General features: G+C 42.4%; 1 protein-coding gene across 1 annotated transcript in view; it reads left to right on the plus strand.

The window, feature by feature from the left end:
- The window catches only part of SEMA3D (semaphorin 3D), a 191210-nt gene that overhangs the window by 149775 nt on the left and 20078 nt on the right, over nucleotides 1–21357 (plus strand). Inside the window, exons 12-16 of the mRNA XM_062179057.1 lie at nucleotides 847–991; nucleotides 11728–11950; nucleotides 13890–13978; nucleotides 16158–16199; nucleotides 19169–19326. Coding sequence (XP_062035041.1) covers nucleotides 847–991; nucleotides 11728–11950; nucleotides 13890–13978; nucleotides 16158–16199; nucleotides 19169–19326 — 657 coding nt within the window. The remainder of the gene's footprint in view (nucleotides 1–846; nucleotides 992–11727; nucleotides 11951–13889; nucleotides 13979–16157; nucleotides 16200–19168; nucleotides 19327–21357) is intronic.

Here is a 21357-nt window from a genome sequence, read left to right on the forward strand (position 1 = left end):
AGTGTAACAAAAGCCATGAATTATCCTATAAAGTTTTTTTTTTTAATTTACTTGAAAGTCAGAGTTAGAGAGAGGGAGAGCCAGAGAGAGGGAGTGATGGATCTTCCATCTGCTGGTTCATTACTTAAGTGGTCACAAAAGCCAGGGGGCTCAGCCAGGCCAAAGCCAGGAGCCTGGAACTTCCATATGCGTGGCCAGGTCTGAGCACCTGTGCCGTCTTCCTGTGCTTTCCTAGGCACATTAGCAGGGAGCACAATCAGAAGTGGAGCAGCTGAGGCTCAAAGAACCAGTGCTCATGTGGAATGCAGGCACCACAGGTGGCAGCTGAACCTGGTGTGCCACAGTGCTGGCCCCTTAATTAGCAATTATTGTTTACAATATTTATTCACTTTAAGAAAACAGACTACATGATAATAAAACTCACATGATTCCGCTTTAAAAAAATAAGTAATGTAACTTTATTTTGAAAGCTCTTTACATGGCATTTTGCTATAATATCGTCAACTAAAATTGAAAAACATGTGTACACACACACACATAATTTTGTTCCTGCACATTCCTCTCTCTCCTCCAGTCTTTCTTGGTAATTTCTATTTGTCTAGCAGGTTTCAAAGGAGATCTGACCTCCCCACTGAGAGCTTCCTGTGCTTGCTTAGTTTACTGTAGTTCCCTGTAATGTAGGTAGGGTCACTCATTACTCAGGAGCACTTGCTTGTAAGCTCCTTGAGGACTTTGACCCATTCCGTCTGCAGCACCTGTCATGTAGGATGTGCTGGTAGTTTTGTCAGAGCACCTGCTAAACTCCACTGAATGAAGCAGTGAGTGACTCATGTTGCTTTCTTTCAGTTCCATCTTCAAAGGCTCTGCCGTGTGTGTGTACAGCATGGCTGACATCAGAGCAGTGTTCAATGGTCCATACGCTCACAAGGAGAGTGCAGACCACCGCTGGGTGCAGTATGATGGAAGAATTCCTTATCCCCGACCTGGCACAGTATGTATCCAACCCAGCAATCGAATTATTTTTCTGAGATCATACTTCATTCCTGATTATTGTAATAAATTATTCAGTTCCCCACAGCAACATGTGCTCTTCATTTTTCAATAACTTTTTTCATTTATGGTGATTGTTTAACAATTCCATCTTTTGTTTGAACTTAACCTTTTTCTTTTCTATAAGAATTTTAATACCATGGGAAACAATGGACTCCACTGTTTGGGGCAGACCGGGCTGCCAATGTAGAGCTTTCCCCCAATATGTCTTATAGAGTCATCAAACTGATGTCACTGTCTAGAATAACAAATATTCTAAATTAGATGTAAGTGCCAAATAAGTAATTATTCCCTACACACGGCTCTGCAGAGAGTCCTCTAGTCTCCTCTTCGGCCTTGAGAAGATTGTATTAGTTACAGTCATTTGTCTCAGTTATCTTCTTCCTTGTTATACATTTATCTTTTTTAAATTTTGTTGCACTTCCAACATGGTCTGCATTTCTAAGATGGGAAGATATTTTATAGAACCCTGAATCTAAAATTCTTTTCAAGTGCTAGAAATTATGTTTAATGCACACATGAAACAGGTAAGACATGTGTTTTATTTATGCACTGGTTTAAAGAGAACAAAAGACTACATTTTCAGATGTGATGTATGCATTAAAAATGGAAGACATTTTTATTCTGTTGATTTGATTAAAAATACTTAAAACACTTAAATTATTCAAGATTGTTAATTTACTTTCTATTTGGAAGAAAAATCTTTTGTTCTTTTCATTTAGAATTTATTTTCCATATTTCTTCTAGTAGGTCTAAAATAATTATCAAAAAGTTTCTCAGAAAATGTTGACTTAACCCCTCAAACATTTCACAATATTGTCCTCTCACATGTCTATTTGTGGTGGGAAAATAGCTGGTAACTGTGTTTTCTGATATTTTCCCATCATCCTCTTACGTAATTTAATTAAGTTTGGGAAACAAACTCATTATACAGTTATCTTGATGTTCCTTTCATAATTTCTCAATGTAAATTTGTTTCAAGGTTGTTTTCTGGCTGGATTACAACATAAACTGAACAGATCTTCCAAACAGTATCATGATTTTGAGGATTCCCTTCTTTGTTTTCTCTTTTTTTATTATGGCAAAAACACCTTCCATAAGACGCACCCTCTTACATTTGTCAGTGGATAACACATGGTTGTTGACTGTGGGTTCAGTGTTGGGTAAGGGATCTCTAGAACTCACACTGAAGTTGTGTGCCCCGAGGTTAGCAGCCCTCCGTTTTCCCTTCCCCTCAACCTGGGGCAGCCACATTCCACACTTTGTTCCTATGGATTTGACAAGGTTACTCTCTCCAGGAAGTGGAATCTCACAGAATTTGTCCTTTTGTGAATGGCTTCCTTCACTAGCATAATGTCCTCAAGGTTCATTCTTGTGGTTGCAAATGTAGAATTTCCTCCTTTTTTTACAGACTGAATAGTACTTTGACTTGGTGTGTGTGTGTGTGTGTGTGTGTGGTGTACCACAAGACCTTGTATTCTGTATTCATTCACCTAAGCACATTAGCTTGTTCCAGATCAGAGCTATTGTAAGTAGTGGTGCAGTCAACCTGGGAGTGACAGTATTTCTTTGGGGCCCTTATTTAAATTCAGCCCATCCCAGTGCCCCCTGTCCAGTGATCTAGATGTCATAAGAGAAATACCTTGGGGCTGGGGGCGTCCACATCCACTGTAGTCAATGACTTGCATGCATGCACACAGCAGTTGAGTCCTGAGAATCTTTATAAAAGTGATGCATCTAGATCATGTTGTCTTCAGCTTGGGGTATGAACTAGAGAAGCTGCAGTGTGGTTGATGTCATACTCTCTCTGCTCCTTCCTGAGAGGGCCATGGATGCCACTCAAGGCTTACAGAGAATTCACACTTGACATGGCTCTCCTTGTAAGTGTGGACTCCCTGCAAAACAGGAAAACACAGATGTCAGTGAGGAATTATTTTCATAAATGAGAAAAACATCAAATGATGCTAACCACACTGTTCTCTGCCACTGTTGCTCAGAATACAAGGGCTTTAGAGTGCAGACATTTTTTCAAAAAGTTCAAAATGATTTAGTGAATAGTAGGCACCCCCAAAGAAATGCTTAACTTAAAAAGTCCTGGAAAAGAAAAGCATGATCAGAACTGAGGAAGGGCCATTTGACAGTCATCCCTGTCTTGTTTCCAAAGATCCATGTTTCTCATAGTATTCCTCTGCTTGAGAATGAGCCTCGTAAGCGCATTGTCACCCACGGCCTGCACTGGGCTCCAGAGTGCCAGCAGGAGGAAGCCGCCCGAAAACTCTGACCAGAGACATTACGTCCATAGACTTTAGAGAGGTTTAAAATATGCTAATCACTATAACAGTTGTCCTTTTGCGCTATAGTTTTGGTGAACAAGAGAGGAGGTTCTACTGAGTTAAGCACGATATCCATGTTGTTTCTAGATGAGGAGGAACCACTTATGTCAGTATAAATTTATTTGTAAAACACTAGTAATTTTGAGTATTAAATAAAAGTATTTATAAATAATTTTATTGACTGACTTATCCAACTGGTTCTCTGTGAAAATAGAGACAACCTTTGCCATCAGCAGTTTTGCAAGTTGCATCTAGAATGCTACAGTAGCCAAAACTCATGAATTAATTCTAGGTAATGACAATGGCGAAATTTGAAAAGGTCTAAAACCACACATAGATGTCTAATCTCTTTACCTCATTACTTTTTTGATAATGGTTAAGTGACATTTTATTTTTTATTTGCATACTATGCTAATAGTCTGCTTTTCTGCATTAAATATTTGGGATGCTGACATTGAATTAGGGACATCATATATCTGACATGAAAATCTTTTGGCAAATATGCTTTTCAAAAGTGAGCTTTACATTTTAAATAACTTCACGGTCATAAAGTCATCGAAATTATGTTTCACACTGTATCAAGTAACTACACTTGTAAAATATGAGAATGTAAGAAGTGGAATGGATGATAGAGCCGGCATCATTTACCCTCACTTTATAGGAAAGGACACTGGTGCCCAGAGCAATTTAACAGCTTTTCCAGTATCACGTGGCCAGAAGCAGCAGACTGAAAAGATGTTAGAGCTTTCTCATCAGAGTTCGCTCCCTATTCTTTAATATTCACCTGATTAATATACCGCTGAATGTCCTACCTAAGATTAACTGATTCCATTTTTTAAAATTTTATTTGAAGGACAGAGAGAGAGAGGAAAAAGACAATGAGAGAAGTCTTCCATCCTCTTGTTCACTCCCCAAATGGAGACAATGGCTGGGGCTGGACCAGGCCCAAAACAGGAGCTTCCTAAGGTTTCCCACATGGGTGCTAGAGCCCAGAGCCCTTGGGACATCCTCCACTGTTTTCCCAGGCACATTAGCAGGGAGCTGGATAAGAAGTGGAGCAGCCAGGACTCAAATCAGCACCCACATGTCATGCTGGTGTTGCAGGCAGCAGCTTAACCCATTATGCCACAAAGCAGGCCCTGACTGCATCCATTTTTACATTATCTCCTGGTATTCTGTCTTATCTATTATTTGTTTATTTGAGAGATAGACAAGAAAGAGAAATAGCTCCCATCTACTCGCTGTTTTTACTCCCCAGATGCCTACAATGGCTCGGATTGGGTGGGGCAAATGCAAAGAGCAGGAAATTCAGTCCAGGTCTCCCATATGGGTGGCAGGGAACCAATTTCTTGAGCCATTGCTGTTGCGTTAGCAGGAAGCTGAAATCGGATGTAGGGCTGAGACTCACCCCAGGCTCTGCAGTCTGCACCTCTGACCTGCTAGGCCAAATACCCACTTCTCTCCGCTCGTGTGTGAATGTGTTTAAGTAGCCTCTTGAGCAACACAGCTACGATGCTGCCTGTGTTCTTTCCCCTAGCTCAGTAGTTCTTGTTGGAAGTGAGTGGGCCTTGGGGTCCAGACACTCTGAGAAGCACTTCCGTGTGATCTCACTGCCCTCTGAAAGCTGCAGCATGCTGCAGGTGTCGTTCACCCAGTTTTAGGGATGAGCAAAAGCCCAGTGAGGGTACTGGCATGTTCATGGTCTCAGAATTGATAATGCCTTAAATCCAGATTATGTTTAGATCTACCTAAGTCCAAATACAAAGCCACGTTGTTTCACCTTCAAAGTAAAACGAAGCAAGCAAATGAACATTAAAAACAGCCAAATAGAACCAGGTATTGAACCGAGGCACCCCACTGTGGGACCTGGGCATCTCAGCTGGTATCAGGGATTTGACCATTCTTTCCAAAAGTAGTAATAACCTTTTAAGCCTCATCACCCTTGTCGTGTCTGTTATTACAATTCAGGGGGGCATATCTTACTTCAATAAAATCATTGCTGAATCATTTTCTTTCTATGCAATGGTTAGGCCACTTACCTAGTACCCTTTTTTACTTATATTAAAAATTTGAGACATTGCTGTTGTAAATCAGCTCTCCTTTTGTGGTTATTAAGATACAATTCTAAGTTGTCCTCTAGTAGCGGCATCTGCTGACCTTTTCACTCAGTTAAAACACAACGGGCCTGGTGGCGTGCCGTGCCCTTGTTTACGTTCTTGGTTTGGACAGAGTGCCGCACTTCCTTTAAACAAAAGTCAGACCTAAACTCCTGGCCTAACTTGACGTCACTACCCTATAGTTAGCCTGGAAATTGAAGGGTGCCCAAGGATGCATTTAAGGAATTCTTTCCCTCCAAGTGATTCTTCTGCCCTCTGGTGTCCACGTGGAATGTCGGAACAAAACACGTTTTCTGCAGGTCACCTGTTTCAGTTGTTACTGACGCCAGGTCTTGGTAATAGGAAGTCCTAAGTGAAATGAGATACAGAAGAATCCATCACAGTGACAGGTGGGAGTCAGAGGTGAACAGGAAACTGAGTCAGGTTGGAAAAGACCAGGCTACTCAGAAGCTGGGAGACCTGTAACGGTGGGAGATTTTAATATATGATATAGGGTTTATTGGCTTACTGTTGTTTTTAACATGTAGTAATAATCTGTAGTTTTGTTCTCTGTTGACAAAGAGTTTTTAAGGTTTATGCACAAATGTAAAGTATTAGTCCTTACTCAAAAGTGACTTCTGGTTTTTACACCATTCTCTTATCAAAAAGGTCAGAAGAATACTCGTGTTTGAAGTGTAAATATTTATGAAATGTTTTTGTGTTCTTGAGTAATTTCATCACAGATGTTGACAATTTCTGATTGTCTGTGTAAAATAACAATCCATCTTTAAATTCCATTTCCCCCAAATGATTACTGTTTCAGGTTAAACATTTTACCCTTAAAAAATTATTTGATAAATAGGGAGAAAGACAGAGACAGAGAGCTCCCGTCTGCCGCACAGGGTTCACAGCCAGGTCAGGAGCAGAGCCAAATATTGAAATGAGGCACCCCGATGTGGGACCTGGGTGTCAGAACTGGGATCGTAACAGCTGGGAATCCAGATCTCTATGAAATTGAAGATATTTTCTGGAAGTCAGATCCATATATTAATCAATTAGCTGTTCCACAGCCCACTACAGAAAGAGTTAACTAATTTTTCAACCCCTACCAAGTGTGAGATGTGAAACACTCCCCTCTCTGCAACATGTCAAATCTTGGAACAAGAAGCCCATCACTGTCACTCCTCACACAGGCGTTTCTCTGGGGTAAACCAAAAGGAAAGGCTGAACTTAAGCCCCTTATTGCCCCTGTTTTCTGCTCTGAGGTCAAACCCCCTCCACCTGGGTTGTGGAACTTGCTGTGTCCAACTGGCCTTGTGTCTTTGCCACCAAATTATTAGACTTCCTGATGTTGGGCTGTCGTTGAGAAATCACAACGTTCTTCTGATGCCAGATCCACCGGAAAGTTCATTTTACCAAGTGCCCCGCCGTGGGCCAGCTCTGGCTCTGAGTACACTTGTTCTAGAAAGGTCTCTTTCACTTGGCCATAGCAGAGCATCTGTTCAGGATTCCGAGGCACCACAAGTACACGGTGGAGGGATAGATCATAGGATAACAGCACCTGACATGGAGAACGACTTACACAGCAGACTGCTGGGAAGGTCCAACTTCTGCGTTGGCTTCTGTTCACCAGAATGGGGGCTTGGGATGGATACACTTGGGACCCACGAGTTCAAAACTCTTTGGGCCCAATTTCTCTTCCTGCTCCACCTAACCTATTTGGCTGGTACAATGGTGTAATCCTACTGCACAGTCTTTCCATAGCAAGCTAATGGGCTCAGAGTTTCAGATCTTCATTAAATTCATGGAGATCTAAGATTGGCAGAAGGTTGATTGCAAACCATGCCATCCCCATTAAGTAAGGATTTATATATACATATATATATGTATTTTCTTTTATATATATATATATATATGTATATAAGAAAAGATGTGTTTTAAGGTTGGCCTCCCAAACGTGGGTTTCAGCTAACTAAAGAGCAAGATGTCCGTCAACAATGAGTTTCCAGTGCCTCCTCTTGATTTCTGCAGTGCATGGCTGCAACGGTCTTACTAACAAAAGGACCCTGAACAACCTGGGGGTTGATGGGAGAACTGTTTTCCCCCAGTGTTCCATGCCAGCCCCTCCTGTGAACCCGAGGCCTGAGGTGAACATTTTGCTGTGACTGTTGGTTTCAGTGGGGTCGTCCTACAGGATGGAACACAGGAGACTTTGGAGGGATCTCGCTGCTGCCTCCCTGGCTCAGACCTGCGTCTCTGGCCTGAAGAATTCAGCTTCCTGTTCGCTCGAGTGTTGATTCACTGCATGGCATTTCACTTGCTGCACAGCAGACATTGACGTAGGCGCCAGCTCTCTGAAGTTGCCGAGAGCACCCCTGCTGTGTTTCCTTCCAGAGCTCTAGGTCTGGGAAGGAGGAAGCGGAGGAGGCAGGACTGGAATCCCGCATTCCGACTCCAGGTTCCAACACTGAGGACACTGGGCAGGGCGGGGGCGGGTGATGAGCCGCCCCTGCCTCGGTACACACAGTCACTGCTTCTCTGAAATGGGGGACCCCTGACTCCCAACCCCAGTGTCCTCCCCAGCTAGCTTCTGGCTTCCCTTCCATAGGGCAGGCATTTGCTTTTATAATGGACTTTCCCAAATCCCAGGCTGCTTGCTGTGGTCAGAACTGTTTCTGCCTTTCCCGGTATAGAAATCCTCCTGGGAGAAAGAGTATCTTAAGAAGGGAGAGGGAGGGAGGAAAAAAAAAAGGAATTTATCTCTGTATTTGTGCTGCTGGTCCCTCTACCTCTGATATTGAATACAGGGTCGTTCCTGGCCCATATCAGTTAAGGGCTGCCTTAGATGGATAAGCAGTAGGATCAGCTGGTACCTATTAAAATTGCATTTTTTTACACTATAAAGAAAAATTAGACTTCCTTTACATATTCCGTTTATTTTTCCCAGTTTGGGAAAATGAAAGCCTTTTCCAGTGGCTCCTCGTGCCCTGCCTCCCCTTGCATTAGTCATTGCTCTGGTTTGTTTAAAAGGAAGCAGCAACCTACAGAGAGCAGCACCGAGAAACCCCCAACAGCTGTCTGGTGCCTTGCCAGGGGGCAAAGTTCTCTCGCTGGATAAAAACCATTTTTCTCCTCTTATCCATTGCTTCCCACTCCTCTCCTAAAGGCCCTGTGCAAACACGCAGGCCTGCCAAGCACAACACGGAGCGCCCCTGGCCCGCCGCTCCGCCAGGCGCGAGATAGGCGCCGAGCCTGGCCCTGCTGCCCCGGCCTCTGCTCCCTCACCCCGGGGCTGCAGCCACGTCCCTGTGGCTCTGGCGCTGCGGTTAAAGCTGCAGCAAGACACTGACGTTGGGTAGGTTGAGGGACAGCTTTGCTGATTCCCCTCCAAGTTTAAACGGAAGCTTTATGGAAACAGTAGGCCGAGGCAGAGGTAGGTGCCCACCAGAGTTTCTTCCCTCCCAGCAGCCAACGTGGTAGAAGTTAAGCAACTGTTAGAGGACTTAGGGCAGAAACAAATGAACCTGTGTGGTTTGGGCAGGTGTATTCTTAGACAGCTGGAAATGCAGCGCCTGTCCCTCCAGAGAAAATTTCACTGGCTGTTTAATCCCTGGGAAGCACTCTTGTATCGGTAGCCTTTGCTGGGGTTTTTAGGGAGAAAAATCAATAACCGAATAGGAGCATTGGCATTAGGTATATCGCCAGTCATTTTTTAGCTCTGCGCCCTGCACAGATATAAAATATCAAAGTAAAAACCCCAGTGGCTTGAATGTACTGAAATAGCAAGATCTGGTTCCTACCGTCCTATCTCAGACCTCAGTGGTTGCTCTGCCAAATCACTTTCATTTGTGCAGGCTGAATAGAGAGGGGGACCTGAGAGATCGGGCGTGGCAACACCAGGATAAGGATCTTCGGCCAACGCTGGCAGCGTGCCGGGGAGAAAGCTGCCATCAGGAGTATTTCCAGCGCCCATTTAGAAACCAGGCACTGTTCTTCTTTCTTCCTTAGATTTTATCACCTTCAAACAGTTTTGTCGGAGACTGGGGAAAATTGCCATATTTATTCTTTGCTGAATTTTCATATCTTAGCTGTGCTCTCTTACGTCCAAATTTCAAATGATGTAAAACTTTGCCATCACAAACTGAGCTTTGAAGATCATAATATTATTTCTTTGGAAATTCTGGCTACTGCATGATTATAGCTGCAAAGTCAAACAGAGTTTTTCTTCAGCTGGAGGACTCTTTCCAAAATGTAATGCAGGGGAAAAGAATCTTGCTTCTGCTTTGATTTTTAACGATAGACCAACCAGACTGAACCACAGGCATCATAAACTATAAGCCTGCTGTGAGTGGCCTTTGGCTAAGCTTCAACTATGCAGCCAGTAATTGGACAAGAGCTTTGTGTCATTTGAGCTCTGTATTCAGTTGAAGTCTCTGCTTAATCTACTTAATGTAGGGTTCCTCCCATTATCAAGTTGACAGATTCCACTTGGCTGAGGGCTTAGTGCTAGGAACAATGACTGTGAACATTATGCTAAGTGAGTACCAAGGGCTAATGTTCTAGGACGGTTCTTACCTCTAGTACAGACCTGGGACAAATACATCATACCTGATGCAGACACGGGAGGCTTTTGTGAAAGATGAAGTTTTCTTGAATTACTGATAGAAAATCGTTAGCTCTTTTCCTCTTTGGTGCAGCTTCTTTGATGTTCCTCCTAATTCCTCATGCGTATTATGATTGTACTGGTATAGAAGTGGGGGTCAGGTTCATAGATTCTGTCCTCCTCCAGCATCTTCAGCTCCTTAAGAATGAGCCTGTGGACTGTGCTGAGAAATGTGGCCTATTCCAGAAGCTTTGACATACTTTTAATTAGCACGTTGTAGGAACAGCTCAGTTCAGTGGAGACCGTTTCCAACTTGTCAAAAACTAAAATTGTAGAAAGGCAGCATTCTCTCACACACCGTCCCCAATGTGACCCATTTTCTTCTCTGTGCTTTATTTAATTCATGTTTTTCCTTACAAAAGAATCCAGCAGTCCCTTAGGGATTTGAGTATGAGAGGATTCTTCTAGCTGAGGTAACTTTCTAAATTAGAGCATCGATATAAATTAGATTTAGGCTATGGAAAAGGAGATTTTTTTCTGAGAAAAAAAGTCAAATTATGAAATGATTCCTTTATTCTTGGGTAAAGACATCAAATTGATACTAATTTGTACTAATTTGAACTTTTAATTTTTGCCACTAGGGGGCAGGTTATGCCAACTATTGGTTTAATGGACACAGTCACATGGGAGAGCTCGAGGCAGAAGTGGAAAATGCCCTCGGGCCCTCTTCACAGACCCCTTAGGGAAATGCTGCTGAATTATTCATAGTGAAATCTTCACACGAGTTACAAAAACTTGATAATTACGGTTCCAGGCTTACTAAGGCTCTTTTGAAAGCAATTTTTGTTACCTGCTGATTTTTTCCATTTTATTTTTGATAAACATAGTTTCAGATGCACTGAAATTTTAAATTTACTCAAAAGAAGTTAAAAATACTCATTTCCCATTTGTTCTCATAATTATGGATCTGGTTTTTCACAGTTTTTTTTTTCACATCACGTTTCATTCATTAGGAATTTCAGTTTACATTTCTTCATTAGCATTGATAATCTTCATAAGAAACAAGAATCTTTTTTTAAAAGATTTTATTTATTGAAAAGGCAGTGTTAGAGAGAGGGAGAGACCAAGAGAGAAGTCTTCCATCCCCTGGTTCATTCCCCAAATGGTTGCAATAGCCAGATCTGAGCCAGGAGCTTCCTCTGGTTCTTCCACGTGGGTGCAGAGGCCCAATTACTTGGGCCGTCCTCTGCTGATTTCCCAGGTGCATTAGCAGGGAGCTGGACTGGAAGAGGAGCAGCCAGGACACAAACCAGCACCCATATGGGATGGCTGTGCCGCAGACTGTGGCATTACCCGCTACACCACAGCGCTGGCCCAGGAAACAAGAATCACTTAAAGAGGGTTCATGTGTAAACACTATAGGAAAAAAAGTTAAGGAAAAAAAAAGATTTAGAATATTTTTGAGGGAGACAACTGTACTTAAATATATTGAATGTAGATTGCATTTGTTTATCCATACACACCATTCCATGTTCACCCTGCCCTCTGTCATCGGTAGTAAGCTTTACAAAGTGTTTTGGAAGTTAAGTATACATTTCTCAGATGCCTGCATGATGTCTTTATTCCTGTCCACTTTTCTTCACAGTGTCCAAGCAAAACCTATGACCCGCTGATTAAGTCCACCCGCGATTTCCCAGATGACGTCATCAGTTTCATCAAACGGCACCCTGTGATGTATAAGTCAGTGTACCCGGCCGCGGGTGCCCCCACCTTCAAGCGGATCAACGTGGATTACAGACTGACACAGGTGGTGGTAGACCACGTGGTCGCAGAAGACGGCCAGTACGACGTCATGTTCCTTGGGACAGGTAAGCTCCAGCAGTTCTGGCCGAGCTTGCCAAGTAGGTTCTCATTGTTAAAGACCACAGAAGCTTCCAAAACACTCATCGGTCAAAAGCAAAATGAGTAATTAGGAGCCAATACCTGATCGGCATTTCTTAACATTGTATGACACACACTGTTAATTGATAATGCGCACATAGGATGCTCTCCCAGCCTGTGGGGGATTTCACAGCGTGTTTGCACGGGGGTGTGAAGGCTGCAGAGTGCCTGCCGTGGGTCCCATGCTCAGGATGTGTTTGTGCAGTGGCCAGAGCAGGGTGAAGCAGGCTCTTTCTTTTCACACCGCACCCTGGGCTCTGCCTACAATGACATTTGATAAGCTTTCCCCAAGCATCCCCTCACCTGATGTCAGAACCATGGACTGCAAAGGCTGAGGCCAGCTTTGCAAAATCATTAGGTATTACTTTGCCAAGACCTTTGCATGGGAGCTTTGTGGAGACTGCTTTTCCTGTTCTTGAACTTTGTGTATTAAGATGAATTACGTGCGTTCTCATTATTGGAGCCCATTTAATATTTTCTTGTCTGTCAATGCGGTGGTTATAAGATGATTTTTTTTTTTTTTTTTTTTTTTTTTTTTTTTTACCGAAAGAGAAAGTGATTACTTGATGAGTCTAAAAAATAAGAAACATTGTCGTCCGCCAGCCCCATAAGGATTCTCGTGGCCGGGAAGAGGACACGTGCCATTCAAACAGAAGTGCTGCGTCCTGGGTCACGTTCTTTATAGATCAAGCATTTCATAAAGAAGCAGACGTGGATGGGGTTTTAGGAAACGGGCGTTCTCGTTGGAATAGATTTGTATGAGAGAAAAGTAATTTCGGAACCACTTAGTGTTACCCAGTTAGGTTTCTCAGGAAGCACGTGTGTGCAGTGTGAACACGAGTGGTCCTACCCGAGTGCACTGCAGGGGGCGCTGCCCAGACCCGGAGGCGCAGGGACAGCAGGTGGAGGGTCAGGGCCTGAAGTCTTGATGCCCCAGAGCTCCAACGGATCCTCGCCCGTTCGCCGCTGTGAGCGTCGGCCCGCCACCAGGTGGCGCTACCTAACTTTACTGAGAAAATCCAGTGATGCCTGCGATTTTTGATTGACATTTGGAAATATGTATTTAATATTTTTGAAATATCTCAGAATCCATTAAAAACAGAATTCAGTAATCCAGACAACGTCGTGCAAACAGGATTGTTATATATGTTACTCCAACTCCATTGTTCAGAAGTTTAAAAGATACCCGTTTTGTATGAATTGATTTCATTTTTTTTTCTTTTTCTGATCTTCTTTCTTGTGGAACTGCAGTATCAGGTGGCATATTTATAACAAATCTCCTAAATGTTAATTTTTGGTTTGCATTTTCAATCTTATGTTGTTTTCTGAGTTGAAATACTTTTTATTAAGCAAAACTTCCATTTTTTAGTACATTAATAATGATGTTGAAGGTAGAATACTTTCAAAGTTTGAAACATAATTTCCCTCTCGTTGATAGCTTCAGTGATTTTTTGTCTACCTTTTAACATTATTATTAAAATTGCATACATCATGTTTTGATGGTGAAATACATATGGTAATTACTGAGTAAATATATATTACAATAAGACACACACCCAGATCATTTTAATATATGTTAATCTTTTAATTAAGACCCCAAAATTTGTTCCCCTTCTGTTTTTTTAACTAGTGCTTAAACTTAGGCAAATAGGTCCCTTTTGTTAAGGCTATACTCCGAGTATGTATGATTAATACCCTTTTACCAAGGCGTGTTCTGCCAGGTAAGAGCTGTAGTGTTTTGCAAGGCTGAGCTTCACAAAAGGCATTTCATGGAAAGTGACACAGCCATTTGCGAGTGTCTAGCAACATGCTTGCCGCTGAATCCCGATCTAGGAAGAGCAGGGTCATGGCTGTGTGTCTTTTCAGACATCGGAACCGTCCTCAAAGTTGTCAGCATTTCCAAGGAGAAGTGGAACATGGAGGAGGTGGTGCTGGAGGAGCTGCAGGTCTTCAAGGTGAGCCCACCCGTCTGCGGAGCGTGGCGACCCGGAGTCGGCCCTCGTGTGAGGCCTGTGCACTTTAATGCGTCATTCTTTCTCCTGGGGACGCTTTGACATTAGCTCCTTTGTTTTCCCTTCCCTTAGACACTGGAGAAAGTTTTATAAGCAGCTGAGAGCAGGACTCACCTTCTTCTGTTGAATGCCCTGAACTGAGAGCCCGGGGGATTGCCTCTCATTACTGCATTCTCTCAGCATACAGTCAGACACATTGCCACATTCAATGAAAGCCTGGGGTCTCTTTCACTACCCAGATGCTTTTCCACTTGGTAAATTTTACTTTTCAAATTTTCCCCAATTGAATTTGAGAAAACTGAAAGAGTATATCAACCGTGTGTCCCTCCTTTTCTTTAAAGAAATTAGAAACAAAACAACTAGTTTTGTTAGTGTAGCAAGTCCTGTGAATACTAGCTTCTTCTTGCCCATCAGAGACAGTAGAAGCACAGCTCTCCAGGTTTGGGGAATGCTTTTGACGTTTCACATTAAATTTTAACTGTGCATTCAACAAAATTTAATTTAAAATTATTTCCTGAAAATAATAAGTCATATTTTTTAGACAAGCTTTAAAAAACAGGCTGTTTTTTATAAGACTTTTATTGAGACAGCTTATTAAAATAGGCTATTTCCCTGTAAACATCTGTTGCCCTAAAAGAAAATATAGCTCTCCACTGTGAGGGGCTCAAGATAGCGAACCCCCTGGGTACCACGGGGACCTGTCTGCCATGTGACGAGAGTGGTGGGCGAGGAGTGGAGGAGAGCAAGACCTGCTACACGGTGTCCACCAAAAAAACCTTGGGTGGTTCCCAAGGGAAGGACCAATGTCAAGTGCAAGTGAGTGCAAATACCAAGATTGCAGCCCCAGTAACTCACATAGGCACATCAGCACCAGTCTCCTCCTGTGGTTATCAAACTCTGGCCAAGAGTAACGGTTCCGTTGCACAGTTCAGATTAAATAATGGCCATATTTTATTTTCAGTTTTGTTTTCCTTTCTTTTTTCAACAGCTTTATACAGATACAAATAATTTACAAAAAACCTACCGTCTAGAATTTTGGCAAGTTTACCTATCAGTATTTTTAAAACTCATGATTTTAAAAAGGTACTGGACACAACTCTATCACTTAATAGTTTTCTGTTGGTGTAGAAACTGCCCACATCCCATAGTGAAATATCTAGGGTCAGTTCCTGGCTCCAGCTCCTGGCTCCAGCTTCCTGCCAATGTGGAGCCTGGGAGGCAGAGATGCTGGCTGCATCCCTGCCACCAACACGGGTGACCTGGATTGAGTTCCCAGTTCCTGGCACCAACCTCAGCCCCACGGAGCCATTATGGGCATTTGAGGAGTAAACCAGCAGATGGGTGCATGTGCTCTCTTTCTCTCTCTCTCTGCCTGTCAAATAAATGAAACATTTCAAATTGTTTTCATTCATATATGTTCTCTAAATCTTTGAAATCTGCTACTGTTCATTATTAGTAAGTTGTAGTTGGTGAGAAATGAGCAAACATTAAGTGCATAGGTCATTGATAGGTGAAACATTTTCAAAAGCACCCTGTCATTTTTAGTTTGAGATCTGTTGTGTTCATCTTTCTGATTTTATCTTGCATGCATAGATTCAAAATTTCTGTGAATAAAACTGGTCCTTGTTCATTTCATGAAATCATGTGCCTGATGCCTTGTAGTGTTCCACGAAGAATGTGGTTTGCCACAAGGAGCACTCACTGTAACTTTTCAGAACTCTGCTACTTGAACAAGTTTTTGAACCACTGGTCTAAGTCAGAGCAGAAAGAGGTAATAATTGCGTAGATGTTCTTGTCAACACTGCTTTGAATTATATGGAAGCAGTTAAGATAAGCAGATTTAGGAGAAAGAGATAACTTGTGAGTAACTGGGAACAATTTTCAATGCAGAGTGTTTCCTCATACTTTAGGTAGTTTTTCTTTAATAAGATACTTTAAAGTAACCATGTTCATCATCTCTATTAAGGGATAAACACTACACATTTGGAAGAAAATAGCAACTAAAACCCCTTTTTCCCCTTTATGAGCCTGGATGTTTACTTCAGTGAACTTTAGAGTCAGAGAATTAACAGATTGGTTAATGTAAATGCAGTCTTCGTTGACATTTATCCTCTGTTTTCAGCACCCATCAGTCATCTTGAACATGGAGCTGTCTCTGAAGCAGGTACTTTTTATTTTTGTGTCTGAAAAATAACTACAAAATCAACAGATTGCTTGAATGAATGAAAATGCATCTAGAAGGTCCATTGAAATTAGAAGATAAGTTGTAAATAATATAAAAAAGTTAGATTATTTGTTTTTCTTTATAATTGATGAGACAGGCTGTGGTATCACACTTGCCTTGGGAGAAAAGGAACTAAGCTTCATTAATTAGTAAACTTATTCTTCCCTTTTTTTGGTTTTCAAAATCGATCTCATTTTCCTGTCTCCTGAGCATAACTTCCATATGATACGCAAGCGGAATGTCAGCCCTAACCTTTCAAAAGGGACTTTCATGAAGAGTTGGGAACTAGAACGTGGACCATGGTGGCTTACAGTCCCACATCAGTCCTCAGCAGCGGCCGTTCATTCAATGTCTGGCTCTTACAAGCAGTCTCCCGAGGAGTAACGTTGGAGGAACAATACCCAGTGCTAAGTTAGTTGTGAGTCTGAGTAGAATGCTGCAAGCACGGATCTTCACAGAGGTGTGGCACAGGAGAACATGTAGGAACATGGTAGCCAATTATGATGTGATAATATTTAAGAGGATTTCACATTGGTCTGTTATTCCAAACTCCAGTCGTAATTTAAGAGCTTCAGTCTTGTGTTATCGTTTCTATAGCAGCTCCATGATTTAAGAAAGTCATGTGGTAATATGAGTTCATCACAAAGGTACTGATACAGTTGTCCTAATCTGTTCTGCCTGGATTAGTGCACTGACAATTAGGGAAAAGGTCAAAATAGGCTTCTTCTTTAGGTCTTTTCCATGAATTTGTTCATTCACTCAGCCATATATTTCCTGAGGACCTACTACGGTACTTAGAGGCTACAGAAAGGAATGGATGACAGAGATGGTAATCTCCAGACGCTCATGGTAAAGCTGAGAGGAGGATCCATATTAAAATCACATTATTCTCTTTATTATAATGAAAATGGAGCATGCTAACAATGCATAACAATAACAGAAAAAGACAGAGGAGTAGACAGAGAGACAAGTAGACTGAAAGGGAGCCAGAAGGAACAGGAGACGGCGAAGAAACATACACCTGCAGCCAAGAAGAATGTAGTTGAACAGATGCACGATAAAGGGGTTGGGATGGAGGCGCACACCTTAGGTAGCAGGCCAGACGGCAACACGGGTATGCAGAGTGAGAGACCATAGCCTGTTCTAGCAAGCTGTGTACAACAGAACTAGGGTTTTGTTTGTGTTCAAGCGGAAGGAAGACTAGAAGTGAATCTGGAGAAGGAAAGGCAGAGCAAGACTCCCATGTGTCTTTCTGTGTCCTCTTGAGAAATCCAACAATTTAGTGTAAGCACAATGGAAACCACCAAAGATTTCAAGCACAAACGTGTTGTTGTAAGACATTCTGTTCAGAAAGATGAGTCGGCTGTGGGTGGCAGCAAGGAAGATGGATGGGGTCCCGAGGTCGGGGTTGGGGTTTCTGAGAAACCAGGCTGGAGTCAAAGCGGAAACAGTTAGGACACTTAGAAGTGATCCAGGGAAAGAGATGATAAGGGCCAAAGCAAAGGCAGTGGCCTTGCAGGGGAGGGGAGGAAACAGAGTAGCCAGTTCTGTGTCGGGAATGGAAAGACACCGGGCAGACTGAGTACAAGCAGAGAAGAATCAAAAGCAAGGAGCAGCTGTGTGTCTAGAGGAGTGGAGGCTGACAGGGAGGGGGAGTTAGGAGAATCCTCATGTTCCTATTTCTAAGGTGCCTCTTTGTGCAACACAGAACAATAGAAAAGAGGGAAACCCAACATTTAATGCAAAGAAAGGAGTCACAAAAGAGACAAATATTTTAGGCAGAAATACAGAGGGAGAACAAGAGAAAGTGGAGTTTCGAGGAGGGTGTAGTGATTAGCCAATGTGTACATAATTTAAATAAAACAAAAACCAAACAGCATTAATTTTATTTAGCAACTAGGAAGTCTTAATGGACAATTGAAATGGGTAGTAGAGGTATAAGACAAACTTCTGTAAGTTGAGTAAATATATGGAAGGTTCTCAAAAATTTCATGAAAAATTCATATAAAAATAATGCATGGGTTTCACAAATTTCCACAGCAAAAGAAACATCCTTTACATCAATTTTCCATTCACTTTGTAATGTATGCTTGTTTGTTGCTATGCCAATATCTATGTCTATGGTATTTTTCCTTTGTTTAAAATGTATATGGTCTACCAGAGTTGATTGTGAATTACTTTAAAGGCAAAACTATCACTTACTCGCTTGTGTTAACACTGCCCTCCACCACCAGTGCCACAGACCCTCAAAGGAATGCATGGTGGACTAGTACATTAATTTCACGAGTTATTTTCGAAGAGTGATTTTGTTTGCTGGATTTTTCAGTACCCTTCAGCCTTTTGCTTGTGAAATGACATTTCTCAAGCCTACTTCATGCTTTCTGTGTAGTGATGCCTGATACTTTCTGTCCCACTGATAATTCGTATTCTTTCAGGGATCAGTGCTTCATTAGCAGATTAAACTGTTAATTGAAACCAGAAGGAAGTTTTTAAAATGTCTTGGAGTCCTCTCTCATGTGAGGAGCCGTGGCAGAGGGAGACCATCAGTTTTGCCTATAGCATCTGTGCATGATATAGTCTAACAAATCTTTATTCTCTGCTATTGAGTAAGAATTTGACAGCTAAATTCCTCAGACTAGCAGCTGGTCTTTGACCTTCTTAAATTACGGCCACGCTTACTCCAGCTTGCTAGGATGCTGTCCATTTCAGTATTTCTCCCCCCTGAAGCACCATCCTCCTAGGGGTAGAAGAGACTGACTTGCTCTTCAGTGCGTTGTTCAGTAAGAGTTGACCATGGGCCGGGGGCCTGGAGAAAGAGATTTGGATCTGGTGTGTGGTACTCAAGACAGGAAGTCCCTGAGACCAGCCTGAAGGATGTTTCTAATTCGTTGGCGTTGTCTGGTTTGCAGCAACAGTTGTACGTCGGTTCCCGGGATGGGTTTGTTCAGCTCTCCCTGCACAGGTGCGACACGTACGGGAAAGCTTGTGCAGAGTGCTGTCTTGCCAGAGACCCCTACTGTGCCTGGGACGGAAGTGCCTGCTCCCGATACGCACCCACTTCTAAAAGGTAATGCCTCCCACGGGTGCCTTGTAGCCAGCTTATGAGGAAGCTCATTACAATCATAGTATTGTTTTATAGTTTCACACATAATTTTTTTTTGCTTCTTTGAGCGGGGTACAGGTGCAGCAGTTCTGTCTGCTGGTTTGCTCCCTCAATGCCTGTCATGGCTGGAGCTGGGACGATGCTGAAGCCAGGAGCTGAGAACTCAATCCAGATCTCCCATGAGGGTAGTAGGAGCCCAATTACTTGAGCCATCTCTGCTGCCACCTCTCTGGGTCTGCACCAGCAGAGAGCTGGAGTCAGGAGCCAGAACCAGGAATGAAACCCAGGCACTGCAGTGCGGCGAGCACATGACATCCTGCTATCTCACCTCCTAGACCAAATGCTCTCCTCTAACACTAATTTTTTTTTAACTTTTATTTAATAAATATAAATTTCCAAAGTACAGCTTTTGGATTATAGCAGCTTTTTCCCCCCATAAACTCCCTCCTACCTACAACCCTCCCATCTCCCGCTCTCTCTCGCATCCCATTCACATCAAGATTAATTTTCAATTATCTTTATATACAGATCAATTTAGTATATATTAAGTAAAGATTTCAACAGTTTGCACCCACACAGAAACACAAAGTATAAAGTACTGTCTGATTACTAGTTATACCATTAATTCACATAGTACAACACATTAAGGACAGAGATCCTACATGGGGAGTAAGTGCACAGTGACTCCTGTTATTGATTTAACAAATTGACACTCTTGTTTATGGCATCAGTAATCACCCGAGGCTCTTGTCATGAGTTGCCAAGGCTATGGAAGCCTTTTGAGTTTGCCAACTTCGATCTTATTTAGACAAGGCCATAGTCAAAGTGGAAGTTCTCTCCTCCCTTCAGAGAAAGGTACCTCTTTCCTTGATGGACTGTTCTTTCCACTGGGATCTCACTCACAGAGATCTTTCAATTAGGGTTTGGTTGTTGTTGTTGTTGTTGTTTTTTGCCACAGTGTCTTGGCTTTCCATGCCTGAAATACTCACATGGGCTTTTTAGCCAGATCTGAATGCCTTAAGGGCTGATTCTGAGGCCAGAGTGCTGTTTAGGGCTTTTGCCATTCTATGAGTCTGCTGTAACACTAAATTTTGAAGGAAGATAAAATATTCTGAAATGGAGAATTTTAAGAAGTTCTGATAAGCTGTTTATATTATATTATTTAATTTCTGGCAAACACTATGAAAAGTTTGTTTTTATTCACTATGCCTTCTATATTCCCTCTTCCTATTTGTTAATACTTATATGCTCATATATCTACTGTTTTGTAATTAACTTAGAAATATAAAATGATCCTCAGAAAGTTCATGGAAATGAATATTATAAAAAAAACTATTCGTGAATTTCAACATTTTCACACCAAAATGAACTCATTTTAAATTCCTTTTTTAATGACTTTTTTTTAAAGATTTATTTATTTGAAAGGCAGAGTTACACAGAGGGAGAAGGAGAGGCAGAGAGAGGGAAAGAGAGAGAGGGGGAGAGAGAGAGGTCTTCCATCCACTGTTTCACTCCCCAACTGGCCACAATGGTCGGAGCTGCACCGATCCGAAGCCAGGAGCCAGGAGCTTCTTCCAGGTCTCCCAATCAGGTGCAGGGGCCCAAGCACTTGGGCCATCTTCTACTGCTTTCCCCGGCCATAGCAGAGAGCTGAATTGGAAGTGGAGCAGCCAGGACACAAAACTGGCACCCATATGGGATGCTGGCACTGCAGTCAGCAGCTTTACCTGCTTTGCCACAGCACCAGTCCCAACAATGAGAATCTGAAAGTAAAACATCACCAACATTTTCTTTTAATTGTTGCCCAAGAATAGACTCATCAGTGTGAGTTTTGTGGGAATGCTTTAAATTTTTTTTAAATTTATTTCCTTGAAAGCCAGATTTACAGAGAGAGAAAGAGAGGCAGAAAGAGAGAGGGATACTTTCTTCTACTGGTTCACTCCTCAAATGACCTCAATGGCCAGGGCTGGGCCAGGTTGAAACCAGGAACCAGGA

This window comes from Lepus europaeus, chromosome 20 (genome assembly GCF_033115175.1).
Source record: "Lepus europaeus isolate LE1 chromosome 20, mLepTim1.pri, whole genome shotgun sequence".
NCBI classification, from domain to species: domain Eukaryota; kingdom Metazoa; phylum Chordata; class Mammalia; order Lagomorpha; family Leporidae; genus Lepus; species Lepus europaeus.